The following is a 23,871-nucleotide window of genomic DNA, read 5'->3' as shown; positions in this document are numbered from 1 at the left end:
ATGGAATGGTTATGGTAATTGTATCCGTATAAGTATATTTTAAATATAAATTTTATTACTCTCTTTGTTTGCTCGATATTTGCTGCCAAATATATACCTTAAACCTATTCATGTTTTGGTTTTATGTTATTAGTTAATTGAGATAAGAGAATAATTAATTTACTCACAGCTTTAGCGTGAGTAAATGTAATTATTATCGCTTCGAAATTAAGTATCCTTCATTAGTTTTATACTTCATTGGTTTCTATTGTATATGTTTTGGCGGGCTTTTGCACGAACATTTCGTGCAATTCTGCCAGTATATATAGGTTTTTTCGCGCTTTATCTCCACTCGAGGTTAAAATTTGGCAGCAAACATACGTTTATGCCCACCCTCCCTCCCAGTTAAATTTGATAATTTGGTAAATTTGTTCGAGGCTTTCAACTCTTAAGAAGGGAACCGCCTTAACATCCATTTAGTTGTCATTATGACTTCCATATTTTAAAGTGAAATGTTTAATTTTAAATATATTGCTTTGTAGCACAATAGATGTAAAATAGGTATTTCATTTTATAGCATCTATATGTTAACATGATTTTCACATTTATATTAGTGTCGTTTCAGATTTTTACAATCGCACAAAGTCATCCCAAGAGACGAGGGCACTGTCGAGGACAACATAAATTTGACATCTTGTATTGTTGAATATTTACTCCGCGGTACATTGTTCGCGATATTTGCTGCCAAATATATACCTTAAACCTATTCATGTTTTGGTTTTATGTTATTAGTTAATTGAGATAAGAGAATAATTAATTTACTCACAGCTTTAGCGTGAGTAAGTGTCCATATCTACAGTCCCCAGTGCTCGTTTTGCTCAGGCGACGCCAAACTTCTTGTTTGTTTGTTTCTACGTTAGGCCTAAAACAAATTCTTTGTTTCGTGTAACATGCTCAAAATAATTAGGATAGGTAGGTCGGAATTTGTTTGTTTTGTTTTTTTTTTTTGTTTTTGTTTTTTTTTTATGATTTTTTTTTATTAAGTGGGACTTTTCGGAAATCATTTTTGTGTCAAAAGATGAATACAAATAAGGGGGTTATACCTTTAGAGCATCAGTAAGCTGACTTCTAACATCACTGACCATGTTTAAAGCAGAACAAGTGCAGTTTTGCAACTTTTTCTCAAAATTTGAAAAAAAAAAATCTCCAAGGCAAAAAAGAAAAACAACATTTAGGGTCGAGCCAAAAATCTAGGGTAGGTCGGGATACCAGAAACGAACATTTTTTACGCTTTTTCTATACATTATAGATCTATACATTTTAGTTAGTAAAGTAATGCATATTCTACTGCAAGGTATTAGTTTGAAGAGGCCACGTTCTTATATAACGTGTTGACTATTAAATAGTTACCTTACTTGGAAGTTATTGTCTTTCTTTTTGCTCGGAGCAGCCCGTATTCAATGGCGTAGTTACCATACAGTGATTCTAGTTTAATGTGAAACGTTCATGCTTCCAAAGGGTGAATATTGGTACGCATGACTTAACGTTGTGTGTCCTAGTTAAATTGTGGAACGATGCATTCTCACTGGAGGGACTGTCAGGTAAAATGTTTGTTTTAGTCAATGAATGATTTATATTAAATTAGCTAATTAATTTGTATTATTCGAGTCAAATAGTTCACTGGTAAAACATAATAAAACGAAAGCAAGAAAGTCAGGGGCGTAGCAAACCATGAAGCTGTATACGAATATAGTAGGGTATACAATCAATCCAGTGTCCGACTGTGGTACTGCCTTTTGTTTACTATCAGTTATGCACCTGTCAATATTTTGCCCGTCGGGGGGGGGGGGGGGGGGGGGGGGGGGGGCTGTCCCAGGGGAATTTGACATTTCAAAAATTTTGTTGTCTAAATCCCCACCCCAGAGAAGAGACAACCTTTTTTGTCTAAATCCCACCCTAGAGCCTGGTTAGTACATCAAATGTTTGTCAAATTCCCGCCTGTCGGGAATGGTCTTCTGTCTAAAGTCCCGTGTATGCCCGCCGCTCCCCTGGGCGGGCAAAATATTGACAGGTGCATTATACATGCGAGCATTAATCATGACTTTAAATTAGTTGCACATTGAGTATGTTGAACTTGCTCTTATTCCGAAAGTGTGCTTTACTTGTGCTTTACCTTAAAACCACAGGAGCCTGAAATTCTATCTATAATGCTCCAAAATGGCTAAATATAAAAATGACCCCTCCTATAGCCTGAAATTCTATATATAATGCTCCAAAATGGCTAAATATGAAAATGACATCTCCTATATACATAAATATAGGAGGGGTCATTTTCATATTTAGCCATTAGGGTTAGGGTTAGGGTATATAGGAGGGGTCATTTTCATATTTAGCCATTTTGGAGCATTATAGATAGAATTTCAGGCTCCTGTGCTTAAAACTCATTCGCATATAGGTTGTCGTAACCAGATGTACGTGACTTCGCATACAGGTTGTCGTAACCAAATGTACGTGGCTTCGCATACAGGTTGCCGTAACTAAATGTACGTTACTTCGCATACAGGTTGCCGTAACCAAATGTACGTGACTTCGCATACAGGTTGCCGTAACCAAATGTACGTGACTTCGCATACAGGTTGCCGTAACTAAATGTACGTTACCTCGCATACAGGTTGCCTTAACCAAATGTACGTGACTTCGCATACAGGTTGCCGTAACCAAATGTACGTTACTTCGCATACAGGTTGTCGTAACCAAATGTACGTTACTTCGACACGAGCAAAATGTCTGTTTCAGAAGGGAATGAGTATTAAAACAATGAGTAGGGGTTCACATGTTAAAGTTTAAAATATTTTATCTATGATATAATTTGATTGACAGAAACATAACTTGAAAGTCTCTCAGAAGTCGTAGAAGGTATCCAATATACTTTATTTACCATGCTAAGTTGTTCAACGCATTGATCCGTGCCTGGTCAATGACATACCTGGATCCGTGACTGGTGAACCCGTGCCTAGTTAATAACATACATAGATCCGTGTCTGGTCAATAACACGCATGGATTCGTATTTGGCCAGTGACACATCTGGATCCGTGCCTGGTCAATAAAACACATGGATTCGTGTCTAGCCAATAACACACCTGGATTCGTGTTTGGTCAATAAAACACCTAGATTCGTGACTGGTCAATAACACACCTGGATCTGTGCCTGGTCAGTAACACACCTGGATTCGTTCCTGGTCAGTTACGCACCTGGATTCGTGGATCCGTGCCTGGTCAACAACACCTGGATCCGTGCCTGGTCAATAACACACATGGATCTTTATCTTGTCAATAACACACCTGGATTCGTGCCTGGTCAGTAATACACCTGGATCTGTGCCTGGTCAGTAACACACCTGGATTCGTCCCTGGTCAGTTACGCACCTGGATTCGTGCCTGGTCAGTAAAACACATGGATCCATGTCTGATCAATAAAACACATGGATCCGTGCCTGGTCAGTAACACACCTAGATCTATGCCTGGTCAATAAAACACATGGATCTGTGCCTGGTCAGTATCACACCTGGATTCTTGCCCGGTCAATAAAACACATGGATCCGTGCCTGGTCAATAACACACCTGGATTCGTATCTGATCAATAAAACACCTGGACCCTTGCCTGGTCAATAAGACACCTAGATACGTGCCTGGTCATTAAAACACATGGATCTGTGTCTGCTCAATAACACACACGGATCCGTGCCTGGTCAATAACACACCTGGACTCCTGCCTGGTCAATAAACACATTGATCCTTTCCTGGTCATATACACACCTGGATTCGTGCGCGGTCAATAAAACACCTGGACCCGTGCCTGGTCAGTGACATAAGTGGGTCCGTGTATTATGGACCATTGCCTTGTCATTAAATACTTAGACTCGTGTCTGGTCAATAAAACACATAGATCCGTGCCTGATCAATAACACACCTGGATTCGTGCCTGGTTAATAAAACACCTGGACCCGTGCCTGGTCAATAACATACCTGGACCCGTGTCTGATGGATCCGTGCCTGGTAAATTACACACAGGATTCAATAACCCACCTGGATCCGTGTCTGATGGACCCGTGCCTGGTCAATGAACACCTGGATCCGTGTCTAATGGACGCATGTTTGGTCAATAACACACCAATGGATTCGTGCCTGGTCAATAAAACACCTGGATCCGTGCCTGGTCAAATTTTTACATGTTGTATTAATGTTCTATTTTTTTGATGTGGTATCTGATATTCAAGCTCAGGTCAATGACAGGTATATTGGTTGGGTAAAATTACAATTTGACTAAAGTACTCGATCTTTGTGAAATGCGTAGCATTAATATATAGGAGATAATTTCAGTCACATTTGGTAAAATTAAGTTTGCTGAACAATGCATTCTCACTGGAGAGACTGTAAGGTGAGTGAATTACCTAATTATTTTGTAAATTGTAACGTTGATAAAACATGTAGTATGCTCAACTGCACAACAAACATGTCTGCCAGATTGAGATAACATAATGCACGATTGTTTGTTTTTATTATCAATAATATTCTGATACATTTTGCTATTTTTTTGTGGAAATGTGGCTGTTAAGTAAAAGAATAAGATTTTATGAAGCATGAAGGTTAATACATGAAGCATATAAAAAATATTTTCAGTTGTAGGTCATATAGATCATTTTAAATCACTATTGTAAAAATCCAACCGTGTTTTTACATGTATAGATGAAAATCAGGGGCGGATCCAGGAGTTCGGGGGAGAAGTGAACTTTTGGTAGTTCAAAAAGTTTATTTTTACCGACTACATAAGGAGACGCTAAATGTGACTGGTTTACTCAGCTGACTATAAAGATAATGCGAGTGAAGCGAGCTGAAAATTCCATTTTTTGTATTTTCTTTAAATACCCCCCCCCCCCCCACTGAGTAATTGTGATGTTACTCATTCAGAACGCTTAGGGTATAACCCAAGGTGGTTGAACATTGTAATTTGTAATGTAATCATGATTTATGAACGAAGCGTATGTTTTTCATGTAGCGGAATATCTCAACAATGATGATGTGCGAGCGAAGCGAGAGGGTGTTTGCTATAACATTTTACTGGAGCAACAATACCAGTATGCATGTATATGTCCTTAGAAATTTTAATAATAATTATTAATCATTTTTTTCAACTAAGAGAGAAGAAAATCTTTCATGCTTTTAGCTTGTAAGTACATAAAAAACGTGAAAAGAAATATATGCATGGCCTATTTTATGGTGTGTGTTGCCTATTTTATGGTGTGTGTTTAGAGGGGGTGTGGGGGTGGGGGGAGGTGAGGTGAGGGCTGTTAGTTACGTCACCGGAGGCTGCTTTGACACAAAATCCCGACGTGCACAGTTTGAACGGTCGTTGCCATATGAATGAAGAGTAACAAGATTTTAGCTCAACTTATTTATTTTGTTGGTCAGTTAGTTATGGTTAATCAAGAAAACTAATTGCTGTCGTATCTGTTGGTACATATATGTAGTTTTCTTTATCTAAGTATCTCGAAATGTTTAGGGCCACGGCACAGTCTTAATTATGAGTTAGTGTCTCCTTGTTACGAGATAAATGTATCGCATGAAATACTATGTCTTCCCTTGTAGATAGTATCGTGTCCTTATGAGCTAGTATCTCGTGAGTTTTGTTTAATGCGAGATTAAAGGCCCCTACCCACACATTAAGGCGAAAAATGATTTCTCTCAAAAATCCACGAAAAGCGAATACTCTCAAAGACAGTACTAGTACAAACTGATTAACATAAGAATTTTGCAAGATGTTCTTATAAATAACCAAAAATGTTGTGCAGAAGGTAGTAAACCGTTGCAACGCTTTTGAAATAATGCAGAAAATTTACATTCTTCTTGCATTTTACCAGCACCTAACTTTTATTTTCACACAGTTTATCTTTTTTTTTCAGAACCATATAAACATTTTATGCCTAACTTAGTGGAAATAAACGTGTTGAAACATTTTATCCATATTGTAGGCGAGTAACTTAAAAACGAGGAGCTATGTGAGACAGTCTGATGACAATGAGAAAATAATATTATATTATCAAAATATGGCAGATGTAACGATATATACTCAAATTTCAGGCATGGCAACAGTTCGGAACACCTTGGAGCACAACAAGCAATGAGGCGTGTAAACAGTTTGATGCGAGTCTGACACAGGTATAAGTTAAAGCAATTTACAAGTTCGGGAATGTAAGGATTAATTATTGTTTAGATATATTTGTAAGATGTCAAAATTTATCTTTTGATAAGTTGTCTGAAAAAGCAACCAGTCTCTCCTGTTGCCATACCCCGGTAATATATATACGGGACAGTTAATGAAGATCTACTTTTCAGATTATATTAACCAGAGTCAGTATTTCACCTTGCACAACATTAGTATCATGTATAAAGTGTGTAACTATGGAACTTACAAATATGAGAGGATATATTTTACATTATTATGTTTGACTTTAGTACGTGGGATGGTATGATGACACATCTGTTGGTGGGATAGAAAAATCACTGGACAAAACATTAGAAGCAGATCCTAACTTTGGTAAGTGAGTCATTCCCTTATAATTTACATCAGGCTTAGTAAGTCAAATCTTGGTAAGTCAGTTACATAGTAATTGCCCTATACATAACATCAAGCTTGGTAAGTCAGTTACATAGTAATTGCCCTATACATAACATCAAGCTTGGTAAGTCAGTTACATAGTAATTGCCCTATACATAACATCAAGCTTGGTAAGTCAGTTACATAGTAATTGCCCTATACATAACATCAAGCTTGGTAAGTCAGTTACATAGTAATTGCCCTATACATAACATCAAGCTTGGTAAGTCAGTTACATAGTAATTGCCCTATACATAACATCAAGCTTGGTAAGTCAGTTACATAGTAATTGCCCTATACATAACATCAAGCTTGGTAAGTCAGTTACATAGTAATTGCCCTATACATAACATCAAGCTTGGTAAGTCAGTTACATAGTAATTGCCCTATACATAACATCAAGCTTGGTAAGTCAGTTACATAGTAATTGCCCTATACATAACACCAAGCTTGGTAAGTCAGTTACATAGTAATTGCCCTATACATAACATCAAGCTTGGTAAGTCAGTTACATAGTAATTCCCCTATACATAACACCAAGCTTGGTAAGTCAGTTACATAGTAATTGCCCTATACATAACACCAAGCTTGGTAAGTCAGTTACATAGTAATTCCCCTATACATAACATCAAGCTTGGTAAGTCAGTTACATAGTAATTCCCTATACATAACATCAAGCTGGTAAGTCAGTTACATATAATTGCCCTATACATAACATCAAGCTTGGTAAGTCAGTTACATAGTAATTGCCCTATACATAACATCAAGCTTGGTAAGTCAGTTACATAGTAATTGCCCTATACATAACATCAAGCTTGGTAAGTCAGTTACATAGTAATTGCCCTATACATAACATCAAGCTTGGTAAGTCAGTTACATAGTAATTGCCCTATACATAACATCAAGCTTGGTAAGTCAGTTACATAGTAATTGCCCTATACATAACATCAAGCTTGGTAAGTCAGTTACATAGTAATTGCCCTATACATAACATCAAGCTTGGTAAGTCAATCATACATAACATCAAGCTTGGTAAGTCAATCATACAGTAATTTCTTTACAGTTAAAATGTATATTCACGACAAAGTTTAAGCTGTATCATATGTAGCAAAAATTACGCTTAGTTAAAAATAATTAGTGTGGCAAGATGAAAAAAGCATCGGGCATTGTTTCAAATTTCAGAACAAATAAGGGCAAAAAACTAGGCGCTTTTATCTGAGATTTCTTTATTTGAGCTTTTTTGACAGATTTGAACTATTCTTTCAAATTACATGTTTTAACTTCTCGGCTAAAAATACAAATTGTAATAATTCAAATTTTTCGTATATTACAAAAATAATTTTTACGTATACAGTGATGGGTCACGTGATCAAGAACGGTCTGGAACTTCTCGGTACCGGAACTAATGTACGTTTGAACAAAGATCTTGCTAACGGCATTGATACCATGGTAAAACTGGCGGGGTCTCAAGCAGGACTATCTGACCGGGAGAAGAAACATGTTAACGCCGTCAAACTGTGGTCTGACGGGTAATGATTTCAAACTATTCTGAATTTAATTCGCTTAGTATCAAGAATATCACAGTTGCCCATAATCCGTGTCGCAGCGGCCCGTACTCCATGTCGCAGCGGCCCATGCTACGTATCGGAGCGACGCATGTCATAAGGACGCATACTCCGTCTCAGTGGTTCTTGCCCCGTGTCACAGCAGCTCATACTCCGTGTTGCAGTGGCAATTATTCGTCTCACAGCCGCTGATTCTCCATGTTGTAAGGGCACATTCTTTGCCACAGTGGTTCATACTCCGCTCCGTGTCACATCAGCTCATACTCCGTGTCACAGCGGCCCATATTTCTAGCTCACATGTAAATCATTTACAGAAACTGGTACAAAAGAAAATTTTGATAGACAATCCTTACAAATAATGTTTCTTTTCTTGTCCAGTCAAGTAATTTCAGATCAACACTAACGCCATAACTATGTACCTTAATGATATGTTTAGTTTAGTTTATACTAATTTGTTTAGCTCGATTGTGATGAAAGCTTCAAACTTATTGGAACCACTCTCGAGTCTTGACTCCAGTGGGGCTCGAACCCACGACCCCTGGATTGAGCGGCCGGCACCTTATCCACCAATGATATGTTTAGACTCTAGACCAGCTGTAGCTTTAGATTTCTGCCAGTTTTATTTTAAAACCTAAAAGCTTTCAACCTCTTTTTGACCATTTAGCCAAAGCCAGCTGTGTGTAGCCGTGTCTTCAGTAAATTAACAAGGCATTACCCGTGTTTTCTTGTAGTTCTAGAAACACTTAAAATGGGAAGAAACCCATATCAAACAAAAGGAACAGGTGGTCAGATTGATTAATATACTGCAGAATTAATATTTTGTTCCATCTATGTTTGATTTGTCTCGAAGTTCGATTACTTGTTTTAATTAATTTACTGAGACCCATTCATTACAGTCTGGACCATTCAGACAGATCACGGGTGTTTATTTTCAGTGAGATGTCAGACGCGTGTAACGTGTGGGAGGATATCTTGATGGAAAATCCGTACGACATGCTGGCTCTAAAATTTGCACATGACACTTACTTCTATCTGGGATATTCTACACCAATGAGAGACTCCCTTGGCCGGGTGTTCCCGCAATGGAAGGATAGCATGCCTCTCTATGGGTAACATTTTTCTCGTTACCAGTGGTTACATAACTTAAAGTTAAATCAACAATGTTGCAGAGTTTCAGGATAAAAGAAACTGTATATGTTAGCTGATTGTTCAGAGTGTTCGTTTTTTTATGAAGAAATACAACTCGGCTTTAGCCATCATACATTTTGTTTTAAAAACACAGAATAAAGGTAATGTTATCTGTAAAATTATCTTATTTCAGATATTTGTATGGAATGTACTCGTTTGGACTGGAAGAGACAAATCTATATGCTGAAGCTGAGAAAATAGCAGGCAAGGTAACAACCATCTTCATTGATTTACCTTTTAAAAAGTTTGCTTTTTGTATACAGGGATTGACCCTCACTGATACGTGTCCGGAACATCGAATGCGGTGTATACAGGGATTGGCCCTCACTGATACGTGTCCGGAACGTCGAATGCGGTGTATACAGGGATTGGCCCTCACTGATCAATACGTGTCCGGAACGTCGAATGCGGTGTATACAGGGATTGGCCCTCACTGATACGTGTCCGGAACGTCGAATGCGGTGTGTACAGGGATTGGCCCTCACTGATCAATACGTGTCCGGAACGTCGAATGCGGTGTATACAGGGATTGGCCCTCACTGATCAATACGTGTCCGGAACGTCGAATGCGGTGTATACAGGGATTGGCCCTCACTGATCAATACGTGTCCGGAACGTCGAATGCGTGTGATTTATACAGGGAAATTGAGCCCATCCAGAAATGCCCTAGGCCGGACGTCTTCACATCGTGAGTTGTATATACATGAGGATTGGCCCAATCAACTGCATACATAACGCTGTCGGACACGTGAATTGGGTATACAGTGATCTGGCCTACTGTCAATAACGTGTTCTGCGAACGTCGATATGGGTTTGTATTAACAGGATTGGTATCCCACTATCGCATATTAACGTTCGAAAGTCGAATGCGGTGTATACAGGGATTGACCCTCACTGATACGTGTCCGGAACGTCGAATGCGGTGTGTAATTCTTCATATGATAAAGTCATCCGGCTAATTGCATGCCCATGCCTCAGAAAATGCCCTGAGGGACACCCGAGGTCTTCCATTTCCATCCAAAGTTAGAAAAGTTGTCTTATGACCTACATGATTGTTGATGAGATTTTCATTCCAACAAAACAAAACAAAACAAAACAAAACATAGCATACAGTAAAACATGAACTGAATGAAGACCACGTGAATTGAGGACATACGACTGTTCTGTCAGTACTTCTGTCTGAATTAAACGTTTGTAAATAAATTCCTTTTGGGCAGAGGTGGTCTTGATATAGAGGTATAACTGTATTTAAAGGGAACAGCTTTGATTGGTATAGCACACGTTAATACGCACGCACTTGAATCGCTTTACAGTAAAAGTCAGCACATTTAGAAAGAGTATGTTAACACTAAATTTGATCATGAATTAGAAAGTGTTGTTTTTTTTAAATCTATAAGAAGACCCTACGGAAGACATGCAACCAGTCGGAATAATTACAGACCTTTAGTTTTATTGAGTCTATTCATGAGAGGTAATAAATGTGTAACACCCGTCACGCCCCCTAGCGGCGGCACAAGTGGAACTCTGTTTTCTGTAAACATTTCCATTTTTCCCGTCTAGACAGAAAATCCAAAAGCATTGAGTCAATAACATATCTATTGTACTAATTCATTGTAAACCAAACACTGGGTTTGAGAGAAAAAGAGAAAACTTGTTATTGGTGAGTTTGATAGTTCATTTGTTTAAAATTTATGACACAAAGTAGATACCCGTCCATGTTGTCAATAGTTTCATCCAAGGTCTAACTATTCCATTCAGGGCCTGGAAATTAACCCACGTGATGCATGGTCCACTCATAGTATGGCGCACGTGCTGGAGATGATGGGACGCCAAGATGAGGGCATCAAATTTATGTCTGGAACAGAAAATAATTGGAGTGTAAGCGATTTTTCATAATTACATAACTCGATGCAATCTCATGTTTCAAGTTTTGACTTTAGTCAAGCACACATGTGTTGAAAATAGACATGTCTTGCTGAACATGCTGTGCATGTGCGATTTATTTATGGAGTTATGAAATGAAATAAGGTTGTAGACCCATTGTATTAATGTGAGCTGAAGCATCGGTTGGCGTCAGTAACGTGTTTGATATCAACCTGCACGTAGGTCACGTGGGTTTGGTCCTGACCAGTCCCTTGAACTCAGCGATGTATATTTTATATCGAGAAATATGACTTAATTTATAGTCTCCTGTTGATTTAAGTTTTCGGATTTGGTGCGTAAACAGTTTTCAAGTTAATGTCGTTTCTTAATACTGAAAAATTATATATTTTAAGAGGTAAGAAAACTACGATTTTGATATCTTAAATGATTTCTTAAAGAGAAAATTCATAACCATTTACCAGTTAGACGCGAATGTTTTTCTTTGGTGATTTAACAAAAATGTTTGAAGTCCTTCTTTCTTCATATCAAGTGTGTGTTCAGGTATTAATGAGTCACGTGTTAGGAATACGTTTCGTTCCTGTTGTTCTGAGATCGAGGAACTCTCAGGACGTTTTTGACTGCCAAACAGAAATGAAATAAAATAAAGCTTTAATTGAGCGGAAAGTTATTCTACATTTTATCACAATAGTGAAACAATTTACAATTGCAGACATGCGGCATGTTGTCCTGTCATAACTACTGGCACTGGGCTCTACATCTTATAGAAAAAGAGGATTATCAGGGCGCTTTAGGAATCTACGACAATCATGTACGTACTTATAAATCATGGTGAAATGTAGATGTCTTTGTTACGTACGCTGAGCACAAAAGGAGTAAGCTACGAGTACCATTTTTACGTCTTTGATATGACAGGACCGGAATCGAACCAACGGCCTCCCATAGTCGAAACGGGCGCTCTACCACTAGACTATCGAGGCGGTCTCAACTGAAAATTCATAAATAATGTACTTCTTCGTATTCCATAGAGTCGAACGCTCTGTAATTAGACGGTTCTTGCATATATTTTAAGTTAGATCTTGATAAAACAGCAAGATAATTTGGAAGACCAACATTGTGATGTCAGCTGGATAATAAATACATTTTGTAAGGCAGATGTAAGTAAATTCATTTGATACAGGCTAACCTGGTATCTAGCATTTCATGATATAGAGTATGTCTGCTGTTACTGGATGATGTTGGCGGTTTACGGTCAGTATAATTTATGATTGTGTTTCAGTGTTTCAATTCGGCGAAAGCTTCCGGAGCACCCCTAGACTTTGTGGACGCCTGCTCGTTGTTGATGAGGCTCGAGATGGACGGTATATAAACACTTCTTGTCGTAATATTGCAGACGACAAAAATGAATAAAAAAATGCAGAAGCAAAATTGATGATTTGTTGCTAAGACATTAAAAAGTTTTCTAGAATTAAATCTAAGGTGGCCGTGACATTTTTGTCTTTTTGTTTTTATTTTGACTCTATATCAGGATTACTGAAGTTTAGAAAATGGAAAAAGAAACTCGAGATCATTCGACAGCAGTATAAGCGATACACATTGTTCTTGTTTTCAGGGGCGAATGTTGAGGGCAGGTGGAAGGATATCTACGAGGTGATCAAGTCGCACGAGGACGATCACGTGCTGACATTTAATGATAACCATATTCTTTTGGCGTGCCTTGGGGCGGAGAACAAAGCGGCCGTAGAGCATTTGATGACGTCAATCAAAGATTGGCTCAAGTAAGAATTTATATTCTTGCCTACCTGGCGAGGAAAGGCAATGATAACTGGGTAACACTTTAGTGAAAAGATCAACTGAATGTGCGCATATTGATGACAGAAACTTTATTGTTGTTCTGGCTGACATATTAGTCCCCTGAAACCGAATCGTGAAATGTGGCAACCAGTCTGCTATTTCTTTCCAATTGCCGAACTACTTTGGCCGGCCTACGTTTTTGCTTTTGCCTTTTGCTTTTTCTGTTTGCGGTGAATGGCTACGACTCTTGTTTGCTGTGCTCTGTGTTTCCGGGAAATCTACTCTTAACTTTTAATTTTTACATCATACCACTTAGCCCTTTCCACTGTGGATTCGAGACACATCACGGTCTGGTGGTATCATGCTAGGATCTGAGGTTATGTAGTTGGATTCCTTGAGGTCAGCAGTGCTTTGACATGCCCTAACCGTAAATAATACACGGCAATGTAACAGAGTTCTTCCTTCTCCATTTACGTTTTTGGAGTAGCTATTATAGTGTATTGTTGGTAAGGTGCATACAAGTTACAATTGCCAAACGGCAGGGAAAACTTTTGTACTTGATTTCCTTATTCATAAAAATAAAAAAATATTATGTTATTTTTTTCAGATACTCATTTTTACGTTATACTGTCAAACAGTATAATGTCGGACTTATCATGACAAATCTATGTTTTATGTGCAGGCAGTGTAAAGGGGATCAGGTGAACATCACCAATGAGGTTGGACTGCCTATCTGTGAGGCTTTTGTAGCGTATAAAGAGGATGACCCTGCCAGGGCTGTGGACATACTGTATCCACTCAGATATAAAATCATTAAAATCGGGGGCAGTCATGCACAGGTAAGTTGTAACTTTGCAAGGTGAACACGGTTCTGGGATATAAAGAATGCATAAAATGCGGGGTAGGACTTCACATGGTTTATGTATTACAGTCAGACTTGTGTTAGAGGCCACCTCTGAACACAGACCACCTGGTTCTTGTTGGTTTTGTTTTGTACACTACTATGTGATTTAACCTGATCATTAAGATCGACTCGCCTATAATAGTCACTTTTTGTCTGTTCCGAATGTGATATTTGCTGGTACGTTCCGAGGGTGATATTTACTGGTACGTTCCGAGGGTGATATTTACTGGTACGCTCCGAGGGTGATATTTACTGGTACGTTCCGAGGGCGATATTTACTGGTACGTTCCGAGGGTGGTATTTACTGGTACGTTCCGAGGGTGATATTTACTGGTACGCTCCGAGGGTGATATTTACTGGTACGTTCCGAGGGTGATATTTACTGGTACGTTCCGAGGGTGATATTTACTTGTACGCTCCAAGGGTGGTATTTGCTGGTACGTTCCGAGGGCGATATTTACTGGTACGTTCCGAGGGTGATATTTACTAGTACGTTCGACTTCACATTGAAACATTGCTCATGTTTGTGGATATTTGATTTGTATTTCAGTGAGATCATTTTAGCTGTATCATGCTTAAGACCATCCATCCTATTCGCAACTAGAATCTAACCGTCTATGCTGGCATGACCTTAACTGTAGTGAAAAACGGTCTACTCAAGGCCATAAACTCGAATGTAGTTTCTATATTTTCTCTAAACATGTCATTCTTTAATTTGCCTTATGGTATGCAAAGGGAAAAATGTCATAAAATTCTCGTAAATAAATGAAGTTTTTATACTGTTCATGAAATAACCTCTCATGTGCATAACCATTTTATGAATAAAACTTTGTTTCTTTCAGAGAGATTTATATAATTTGTTCCTAATCCACGCAGCTCTGAGATCCAACAATCCCAAACATCACAAGCTAGCAAGGTGAGTTGTTTCTAATCCACGCAGCTCTGAGATCCAACAATCTCAAACATAACAAGCTAGCGATGTGAGTTGTTCCTAATCCACGCAGCTCTGAGATCCAACAATCTCAGACATCACAAGCTAGCGATGTGAGAGATCCAACAATCTCAACCATCACAAGCTAGCATAGTGAGTTGTTTCTAATCCACACAGCTCTGAGATCCAACAATCTCAGACATCACAAGCTAGCGATGTGAGTTTTTCTTTATCCACTTAGCTTTGAGATCCAACAATCTCAAACATTACAAGCTAGCAAGGTTGGTTGTTCCTAATCCACACAGCTCTGAGATCAAACAATCTCAAACATCACAAGCTAGCAAGGTGAGTTGTTCCTAATCCACTCAGCTGTGAGATCCAACAATCTCAAACATCACAAGCTAGCGATGTGAGTTGTTCCTAATCCACTCAGCTCTGAGATCCAACAATCTCAAACATCATAAGCTAGCAAGGTGGGTTGTTCCTAATCCACACAGCTCTGAGATCCAACAATTTCAAACATCACAAGCTAGCAAGTTGAGTTGTTCCTAATCCACTCAGCTCTGATATCCAACAATCTCAAACATCACAAGCTAGCAAGGTGGGTTGTTCCTAATCCACTCAGCTCTGAGATCCAACAATCTCAGACATCACAAGCTAGCAAGGTGGGTTGTTCCTAATCCATTCAGCTCTGAGATCCAACAATCTCAAACATCACAAGTTAGCAAGGTGGGTTGTTCCAAATCCACACAGCTCTGAGATCCAACAATCTCAAACATCACAAGCTAGCGATGTGAGTTGTTCCTTATCCACTCAGCTCTGAGATCCAACAATCTCAAACATCGCAAGCTAGCGATTTGGGTTGTTCCTTATCCACTCAGCTCTGAGATCCAACAATCTCAAACATCACAAGCTAGCGATGTGGGTTTTTCCTAATCCATTCAGCTCTGAGATCCAACAATCTCAAACATCACAAGCTAGCAAGGTGAGTTGTTTCAACTTTAACCTAATAACATTTACTGTATATAAAATATGACTGTAAGAGTTATAGATTTGTCCCGAAGTGGTTTTATACCTGTATAACACATGAAAGTATAAGAGTTTCTGTAAAAACATATAGCTTCCTCCTCAACCCTTTTTGTCGATAATTGTAATATTGTGACAATTACAGTTTTGTCTGTGAATACTGTTTAAACTAAATGCACGAGAAATAGTATTCAGACCTTAAAAATACACTAGAGTTTACACGAGTTCTTCAATATTAAATTGATGTTTTTCTGATAGACAACACCTTGGTAATTTCCTTGCAATTTATGTTTTGTGTTGAAAATGTTATATCATGCATAAATTTGTAAAATAATAACAATATCTAACAATGTTACATGTAACTCTCGGTTTAGATTTAAAGTTAGATCTTGTAGACTACTGTTGAGATAATTAAAACAATCAACAAGAGTATATTTAGTTTTTATATAGATATATATCGAGGGCTGAGCGCGAAACTAGTGTATCTTGTTCTTTATCTATATACACTTACAATAGTTTCGCGCTCAGCCCACGATATGCAGGTAATATGTGATCATAAAACTATTTAATATTTTGAATTTCATTATATCCCATGTTTAAGACAAAAGGCGGAAAGGACAATATTGAGCAAGTTTAGTTAATTTTCATGTTATGGAGTTAAAAGAAATATATTGCGCTGGTCATTCACTGAAATACTTACCAATCTTGAGCTGGTCATTCAGTTAACTACTTACCAATCTTGTGCTGGTCATTCACTAAATTACTTACCAGTCTTGAGCTGGTCATTCAGTTAAATACTTACCAATCATGAGCTTGTCATTCAGTTAAATACTTTCCAGTCTTGAGCTGGCCATTCAGTTAAATACTTTCCAGTCTTGAGCTGGCCATTCAGTTAAATACTTACCATTCTCGAGCTGGTCATTCAGTTAAATACTTACCATTCTCGAGCTGGTCATTCAGTTAAATACTTTCCAGTCTTGAGCTGGCCATTCGGTTAAATACTTACCAATCACGAGCTGGCCATTCAGTTAAATACTTTCCAGTCTTGAGCTGGCCATTCAGTTAAATACTTATCATTCTCGAGCTGGTCATTCAGTTAAATACTTTCCATTCTCGAGCTGGTCATTCAGTTAAATACTTTCCAGTCTTGAGCTGCTCGTTCAGTTAAATACTTACCGATCATGAGCTTGTCATTCAGTTAAATACTTTCCAGTCTTGAGCTGGTCATTCAGTTAAATACTTAGCATTCTCGAGCTGGTCATTCAGTTAAATACTTACCAATCTTGAGCTGGTCATTCAGTTAAATACTTACCAATCTTGAGCTGGCCATTCAGTTAAATACTTTCCAATCTTGAGCTGGCCATTCAGTTAAATACTTACCATTCTTGAGCTGGCCATTCAGTTAAATACTTACCATTCTCGAGCTGGTCATTCATTTAAATACTTACCATTCTCGAGCTGGTCATTCAGTTAAATACTTTCCAGTCTTGAGCTGGCCATTCGGTTAAATACTTACCAATCACGAGCTGGCCATTCAGTTAAATACTTTCCAGTCTTGAGCTGGCCATTCAGTTAAATACTTATCATTCTCGAGCGTGTCATTCAGTTAAATACTTTCCATTCTCGAGCTGGTCATTCAGTTAAATACTTTCCAGTCTTGAGCTGCTCGTTCAGTTAAATACTTACCAATCATGAGCTTGTCATTCAGTTAAATACTTTCCAGTCTTGAGCTTGTCATTCAGTTAAATACTTTCCAGTCTTGAGCTGGCCATTCAGTTAAATACTAACCATTCTCGAGGTGGTCGTTCAGTTAAATACTTACCATTCTTGAGCTGGCCATTCAGTTAAATACTTACCATTCTTGAGCTGGTCATTCAGTTAAATACTTACCATTCTCGAGCTGGTCGTTCAGATAAATACATACCAATCATGAGCGTGTCATTCAGTTAAATACTTGCCAGTCTTGAGCTGGCCATTCAGTTAAATACTTACCAATCTCGAGCTGGTCGTTCAGTAAATATTGCCATTCTTGAGCTGCCATTCAGTTAAATACTTTCCAATCTTGAGCTGGCCATTCAGTTAAAACTTACATTTGAGCTTGTCATTCAGTTAAATACTTACCATTCTCGAGCTGGTCATTCAGTTAAATACTTACCAATCATGAGCTTGTCATTCAGTTAAATACTTTCCAGTCTTGAGCTGGCCATTCAGTTAAATACTTACCAATCTCGAGCTTGTCATTCAGTTAAATACTTTCCAGTCTTGAGCTGGTCATTCAGTTAAATACTTACCAATCATGAGCGTGTCATTCAGTTAAATACTTACCAATCATGAGCGTGTCATTCAGTTAAATACTTACCAATCATGAGCGTGTCATTAGTTAAATACTTACCAATCTCGAGCTTGTCATTCAGTTAAATACTTTCCAGTCTTGAGCTGGCCATTCAGTTAAATACTTACCAGTCTTGAGCTGGTCATTCAGTTAAATACTTACCAATCATGTGCGTGTCATTCAGTTAAATACTTACCAATCTCGAGCTTGTCATTCAGTTAAATACTTTCCAGTCTTGAGCTGGTCATTCAGTTAAATAATTACCAATCATGAGCGTGTCATTCAGTTAAATACTTACCAGTCATGAGCGTGTCATTTAGTTAAATACTTTCCAGTCTTGAGCTGGTCATTCAGTTAAATACTTAGCATTCTCGAACTGGTCATTCAGTTAAATATCTACAAATCTAAAATAAAATATATATTTCAGATTCTTGCTACAGGAGAGAAAGTCCGTGAAGTCCTGCTCACCAATGACCGACCGTCTCATACAGAGGGCCATGGCCCAACATGTGGATTGAAGAAATAACGGCGATCCATTTAAATAACACGAAGTGATGAATATTTAAGACATTGTCGAAACTTAATCTATATTACTTCATACTAAGCGGGAATACGTACATACTTACCTTACACATGAACAACATAATTATGTGTTTTTGTTGTAAATGTGGTCTGTCTACTTGTCCGAATGTAAAGATATTTCATGCGCCTCTGTGTATAACGGAAATCCTGAGATTTTTGTCTAACACAATCGTGTAAGAAGTTGAACTAAAAAACTGGCAATAAGATCACGTGATGATGCATTTAAAAGATGAAAGGCACGTGTGTCTTGCTTTTTTTTTTTGCTGTATGACAAAATTCAAAGTAAAGTATTAGTTGGAAACATCCTATGTATAGGCTATATTATTCCATATATATGGTTGCATATTTGTGCCACGAGATAGCTAGGCAGCTATCGCGATACTTAATAAAAAATATCTTCATTTTTTTCTAAAAAGATTACGTCAATATTTGGAAGTTTCCTGGAAATATTATTGCGATAATTTACTTTATTATCTATAAAAGGTATACGCACGTGTCCACGGCTGCCATTTATTAGCAAGATAGCTGTGTATATACTTTAGAAAATTATCTTGATATTTTGAGCTTTTCTGGAATAGCGTAAAGTTTCCTGGAAACAAAAAGCATATCTAGAAAAGATAATTAATTGTGATGATGTAGTAGAAAACACAACTTTTCTGGAAAGTTTTGAGTATTACCTTGATAGCTAACACGCGTCTCGTGGCAGTTTCAAGCATAAACGCAAAATTTTGCGCTAAAGCATTTTCAAGAACAAAAATAGAAAGTTTAGAAAGTAGAAAGTTTACAGTATTATCCAGATATAGTTACCTAGATATGTGCCCCCATATCTATGCACACATATATTGTGAATTCAGGATATGTTGTACTGGGCATCACTCATAAAGAACTTGAACACTCAATGTACGTGTCATTTTTAAAGTTATGAATAAAGAAGTTCTTTTTTGAGAACATATTTGAAAAATCATTTAAGGTTAATGTTTGCAAAAATCGTTGTTAAAAGTAAGGGACCCGTAGTGAAATTGATTCATTCGACAGAATTTTCTCCGAACACGATTTCGACATGTGTTGTACGATACTGAAAGTAATAGATCACTGTCGTAGAACACGAGAACACGTGCTCACACGGAAACTGCTAATTGCCAGAGTTCCGCCTAGATTAACATGCAGGCTTGCAGTTTAATTTGATTAATTATAGCCATACTTAGCTAATATGTTGTACTTCTTTATGCACGACTATAAATAAGTTTTTGATGTATGCTCATCTAAATTTGCAGCTTTAACGAGGCTGTGCCGAGTTTAAGACACAACAACTATAAGTTTAATATATATATGTATGTTAGATTTGCATCGAAAAATATGCACTCATTCTTTCGTGAAATTATTCCGTCGCAGAACTCATGCATAATTTACGATACAAATCTAATAACCTATAAATATTAAAGCGGAAATAAAACTTTTCTATGTCGATTTATGACGTAACACTAAAATAAAATGCCCTTAAATAATATTTCAAATCTGCACTGATTCCAGTGTTTCGCTTAACTTTACAAACTCGTGTACGTGAAAATATGTGATATTTCCTCTTCACGTGTCGCATCTAAACTTGCTTTAAGTTACATAAAGTATTACAACAGCAACGGTTTATATAGGAAAATGTTTTTTCTCAAAAGAGTTTTTATTCAAAATTGCATCTAACAGATCTTATAAAAGGTAAAAAAAATGAAATTTGAGTCCATATGCACAACTTGCAGTTTCTTAAATACAAATGTAGTTTATGCAAACGATAATGTGTAACTTGTATCTAGTATCATAGTTAATTTGTGATTTATTTATTGACCAGAAACTAGTGTTTTAGACAATGAATATTAAATATTATGATATAATTTTGTTATTTAGCCTGAGCCGGTAAAACCGAAAAATTCATGGTTAAAGAATACGGCAACAAGCATGAAACTAACATCACCCAGTATCAAATTAAACCGTGTTTAGGAGTGGTGTACTGGTTACGGTGCCGCTCAACCCCAGAGTCGTATGTTCGACACCACCTTGGGCCAAGATCACGCCGTCATGTAACATCAGTACTGTTTTTATTTATCCCCACGCCAAAGGCGAAGAGGATATTAGAAATGCTCTCCGTCCGTGCGTGCGTCCGTCCGTCCGTGCGTCCGCAACGATCTTTGTCCGGAGCGTAACTCCAAAAGTACTGGAGGGATTTTCTTCAAACTTCATACACTGATAGAACACATTGGGAGGAAGTGCAGTGTGCAAGAACAATAACTCTACCTTGCCTATTTTTTGAGTTATTCCCCTTTATCATATTTTCTTAAAAAAAATTGTCCGGAGCATAACTCCAAAAGTACTGGAGGGATTTTCTTCAAACTTCATACACTGGTAGAACACATTGGGAGGAAGTGCAATCTGCAAGAAAAATAACTCTACCCTGCCTATTTTTTTGAGTTATTCCCCTTTATCATATTTTCTTTAAAAATTTTGTCCGGAGCATAACTCCAAAAGTACTGGAGGGATTTTCTTCAAACTTCATACACTGACAGAACACATCGGGAGGAAGTGCAGTGTGCAAGAACAATAACTCTACCTTGCCTTCTTTTTGAGTTATTCCCCTTTATCATATTTCTTAAAAAAATTTGTTCGCAGCATATCTTTTTCATGCATGGAGGGATTTTGATATATCTTGGCACAAATGTTCACCACCACGAGATGGAGTGTCATGCGCAAGAACCAGGTCCCTAGTTCTAAGGTCAAGGTCACACTTAGAGGTCAAAGGATACAAGAATGAAAACCTTGTCCGGAGCACTTCTACTTCATGCATAGAGGGATTTTGATATAACTTGGCACAAATGTTCACTAGCACGAGACAGAGTGTCATGCGCAAGATCCAGGTCCCTAGGTCTAAGGTCAAGGTCACACTTAGATACAAGAATGACTTTGTCCGAAGCATTTCTTCTTCATGCATGGAGGGATTTTGATGTAACTTGGCACAATTATACACCATCATGAGACGAAGTGTCATGCGCAGTTCCCTTCTTTAGAATTACTTCGCTTTGTTGTTACTTTAAATAGCTTTTATTGTAACCTTTTCATTACTAGTCGTAGGGAAAAATCGAGACCACTTTTCAGTAGTACAACATGCATGCTACATCCAATTTTGAGGTGTATTTTGACCAATCTCTACCTAGTAAAGACTTTTATGTGGACTTACAATTTTTTTTTTTTTTTTTTTTTTTTTAGATTAACTTCCATTAGTTGTTACTAATAACTTATGTTGTAACATTTTTATAATTGACCACAGGGAAAAAAACAAGACCACTTTTCTGTGGTACAACCTGGATGTTACTTTCCAATTTTAGGTGTATTTTAAGACATATCTACCTGGTAAGGAGTTTTTTTGTGGATTTAGAAAAACAAAAGACTTACAATGATTACTTAACAACCACAAAATTAAAATTCCATTTGCAAATACAGCTGCTAGAGTAAAGAAATTTGCTGTGACGGGCATATATTGTGACATTCTGGCGCTCTTGTTCCCTGTTAGCTTTCCATTCCTTCTTTTTACAGTAACCATATAGAAAAACATCATACAGCTATACTGTTCATGAAAATTAATAAAATTTAGTAGTAAACCACCCCACCACTGAATAATTCTTTCTTCCACATCTTTAAAACCCCTGATGTGGACCACTACTAAACTGTTTTTCAAAGCTTCTCCCAAAATGAATACTTTCAGACACTAACTTGCCAGGAACTTTAGCCTTCAATTATAATATGCTCGGCGGGGGGATTGGCCATGTCTAACATGGCTCTTGTTATTATTATTATCATTTTATTTTAATTTAAATGCGGTCTCGAGAATGGTTCCAATATGTTTGCAGCTTTCATCACAGTCCAGCTAAAATTAATACATGTATATATAAACTATTTACAATTTACTTAGAAAAGTGTATCTATCTGAAGACGCGACACGACTTTCTGAAGTACAAAGTCCTGGCCATTGACGTCAAAATTTTAGTTCCGGCCTGTCTTGACACGTCAGTATTATAATAGGATTTCGTTTGAAACAAAGAAGACTGAAGACAAAGTTGAAATCAAATAGTTTGGGCACGTATTCATCTTTTCCTTATTTTTAGTTCACCTGAGTGAAGCTTTTAGTATGGTCTTTTGTCCGTCGTCCGGCGTCCGTCGTCCGTCCACAATTGAGCTTGTGTGCACGATAGCGCTTTCATTTCTTATTTGATTGAACCAAACTTGCACATAACTTGTATCTCTATTAGATCTCTGTTCGTTTCGAAATCAAGCCATATTGCACGATGGGTCTTGGAGTTATGCCCCCTTGAAATGGCTAAAATCTGCACAATAGAGCTTGTGTTCACAATAGCGCTTTCATTTCTTATTTGATTTAAACCAAACTTGCACATAACTTGTATCTCTATTAGATCTCGGTTCCTTTCGAAAACCAGCCATATTGCACGATGGGTCTTGGAGTTATGCCCCCTGAAATGGCTAATATTGCAGATTTTAGCCTTGTGTTCACGATAGCGCTTTTATTTATTTTTGCATGTTTACCAAACTTGGTCACAGGTTAGATTGGTGAAAGATCTCAGTTCCTTTCGAAAATCAGATGGGTCGGATAATTTAGGCCAGAGTTTCGGGCTTTGAAATAGAGGGACCATCCATATTTCGCTAATTTTTTTTTTTTTTTTTTTTTTTTTAACACCTCACCGAATTTCTAGAAAATTTGTTCAAATTATGGCCCAGGGTCAAAACTGGCCCCACCCCAGGGATTACTTGTTTTTCACATAGACTTGTATAGGAAAATCTTTGTCCAATGTCGTTCTGAAATCGAATGTCGAATGTCGTTCTAAAATCGACTGAAACTACAATGGCTAGAGTTTAGATATTTGGTGTGTAGTATTGTCTAGTGGACCTCTACCAAGAATATACAAATCGTGGCCCTGCAGTCAAAATTGGCCCCACCCTGGGGACTACTTGTTTTTACATAGACTTATATAGGAAA

At 37.7% G+C, this 23,871-nt stretch overlaps 1 protein-coding gene across 2 annotated transcripts; it reads left to right on the top strand.

The window, feature by feature from the left end:
- Positions 1–1,450: 1,450 nt before the first annotated feature.
- On the top strand, positions 1,451–20,722 carry LOC123540383 (tetratricopeptide repeat protein 38-like). Of its 2 annotated transcripts, none has more exons than XM_053526134.1 (13): positions 1,451–1,580; positions 6,120–6,197; positions 6,495–6,576; positions 7,991–8,165; positions 9,137–9,310; positions 9,523–9,598; positions 11,148–11,267; positions 11,983–12,081; positions 12,550–12,631; positions 12,883–13,048; positions 13,747–13,903; positions 14,811–14,884; positions 18,685–20,722. In XM_053526134.1, exons 1-13 carry the CDS (start codon positions 1,554–1,556, stop codon positions 18,773–18,775), a joined length of 1,401 nt encoding a protein of 466 aa, XP_053382109.1. In that variant the 5' UTR covers positions 1,451–1,553; the 3' UTR covers positions 18,776–20,722. The 2 variants fall into 2 exon arrangements, with proteins under 2 accessions (XP_053382109.1, XP_053382110.1); XM_053526135.1 differs by lacking the exon at positions 1,451–1,580 and adding an exon at positions 4,273–4,419.
- The last annotated feature ends 3,149 nt before the right edge of the window (positions 20,723–23,871 follow it).

The sequence above is a fragment of the Mercenaria mercenaria genome, chromosome 16, assembly GCF_021730395.1.
Source record: "Mercenaria mercenaria strain notata chromosome 16, MADL_Memer_1, whole genome shotgun sequence".
NCBI classification, from domain to species: Eukaryota; Metazoa; Mollusca; class Bivalvia; order Venerida; family Veneridae; genus Mercenaria; species Mercenaria mercenaria.
The sequence above is the reverse complement of the archived record's forward strand: the minus strand, read 5'-3'. Positions and strand labels throughout refer to the sequence as shown.

Coding starts and splice junctions, on each gene's coding strand:
- LOC123540383 (XM_053526134.1), top strand. CDS start 1,554: ATGCATTCTCACTGGAGGGACTGTCAG. Junction 6,577..7,990: donor AGAAGCAGATCCTAACTTTG/GTAAGTGAGTCA, acceptor TTACGTATACAG/TGATGGGTCACGTGATCAAG. Junction 9,311..9,522: donor GATAGCATGCCTCTCTATGG/GTAACATTTTTC, acceptor ATCTTATTTCAG/ATATTTGTATGGAATGTACT.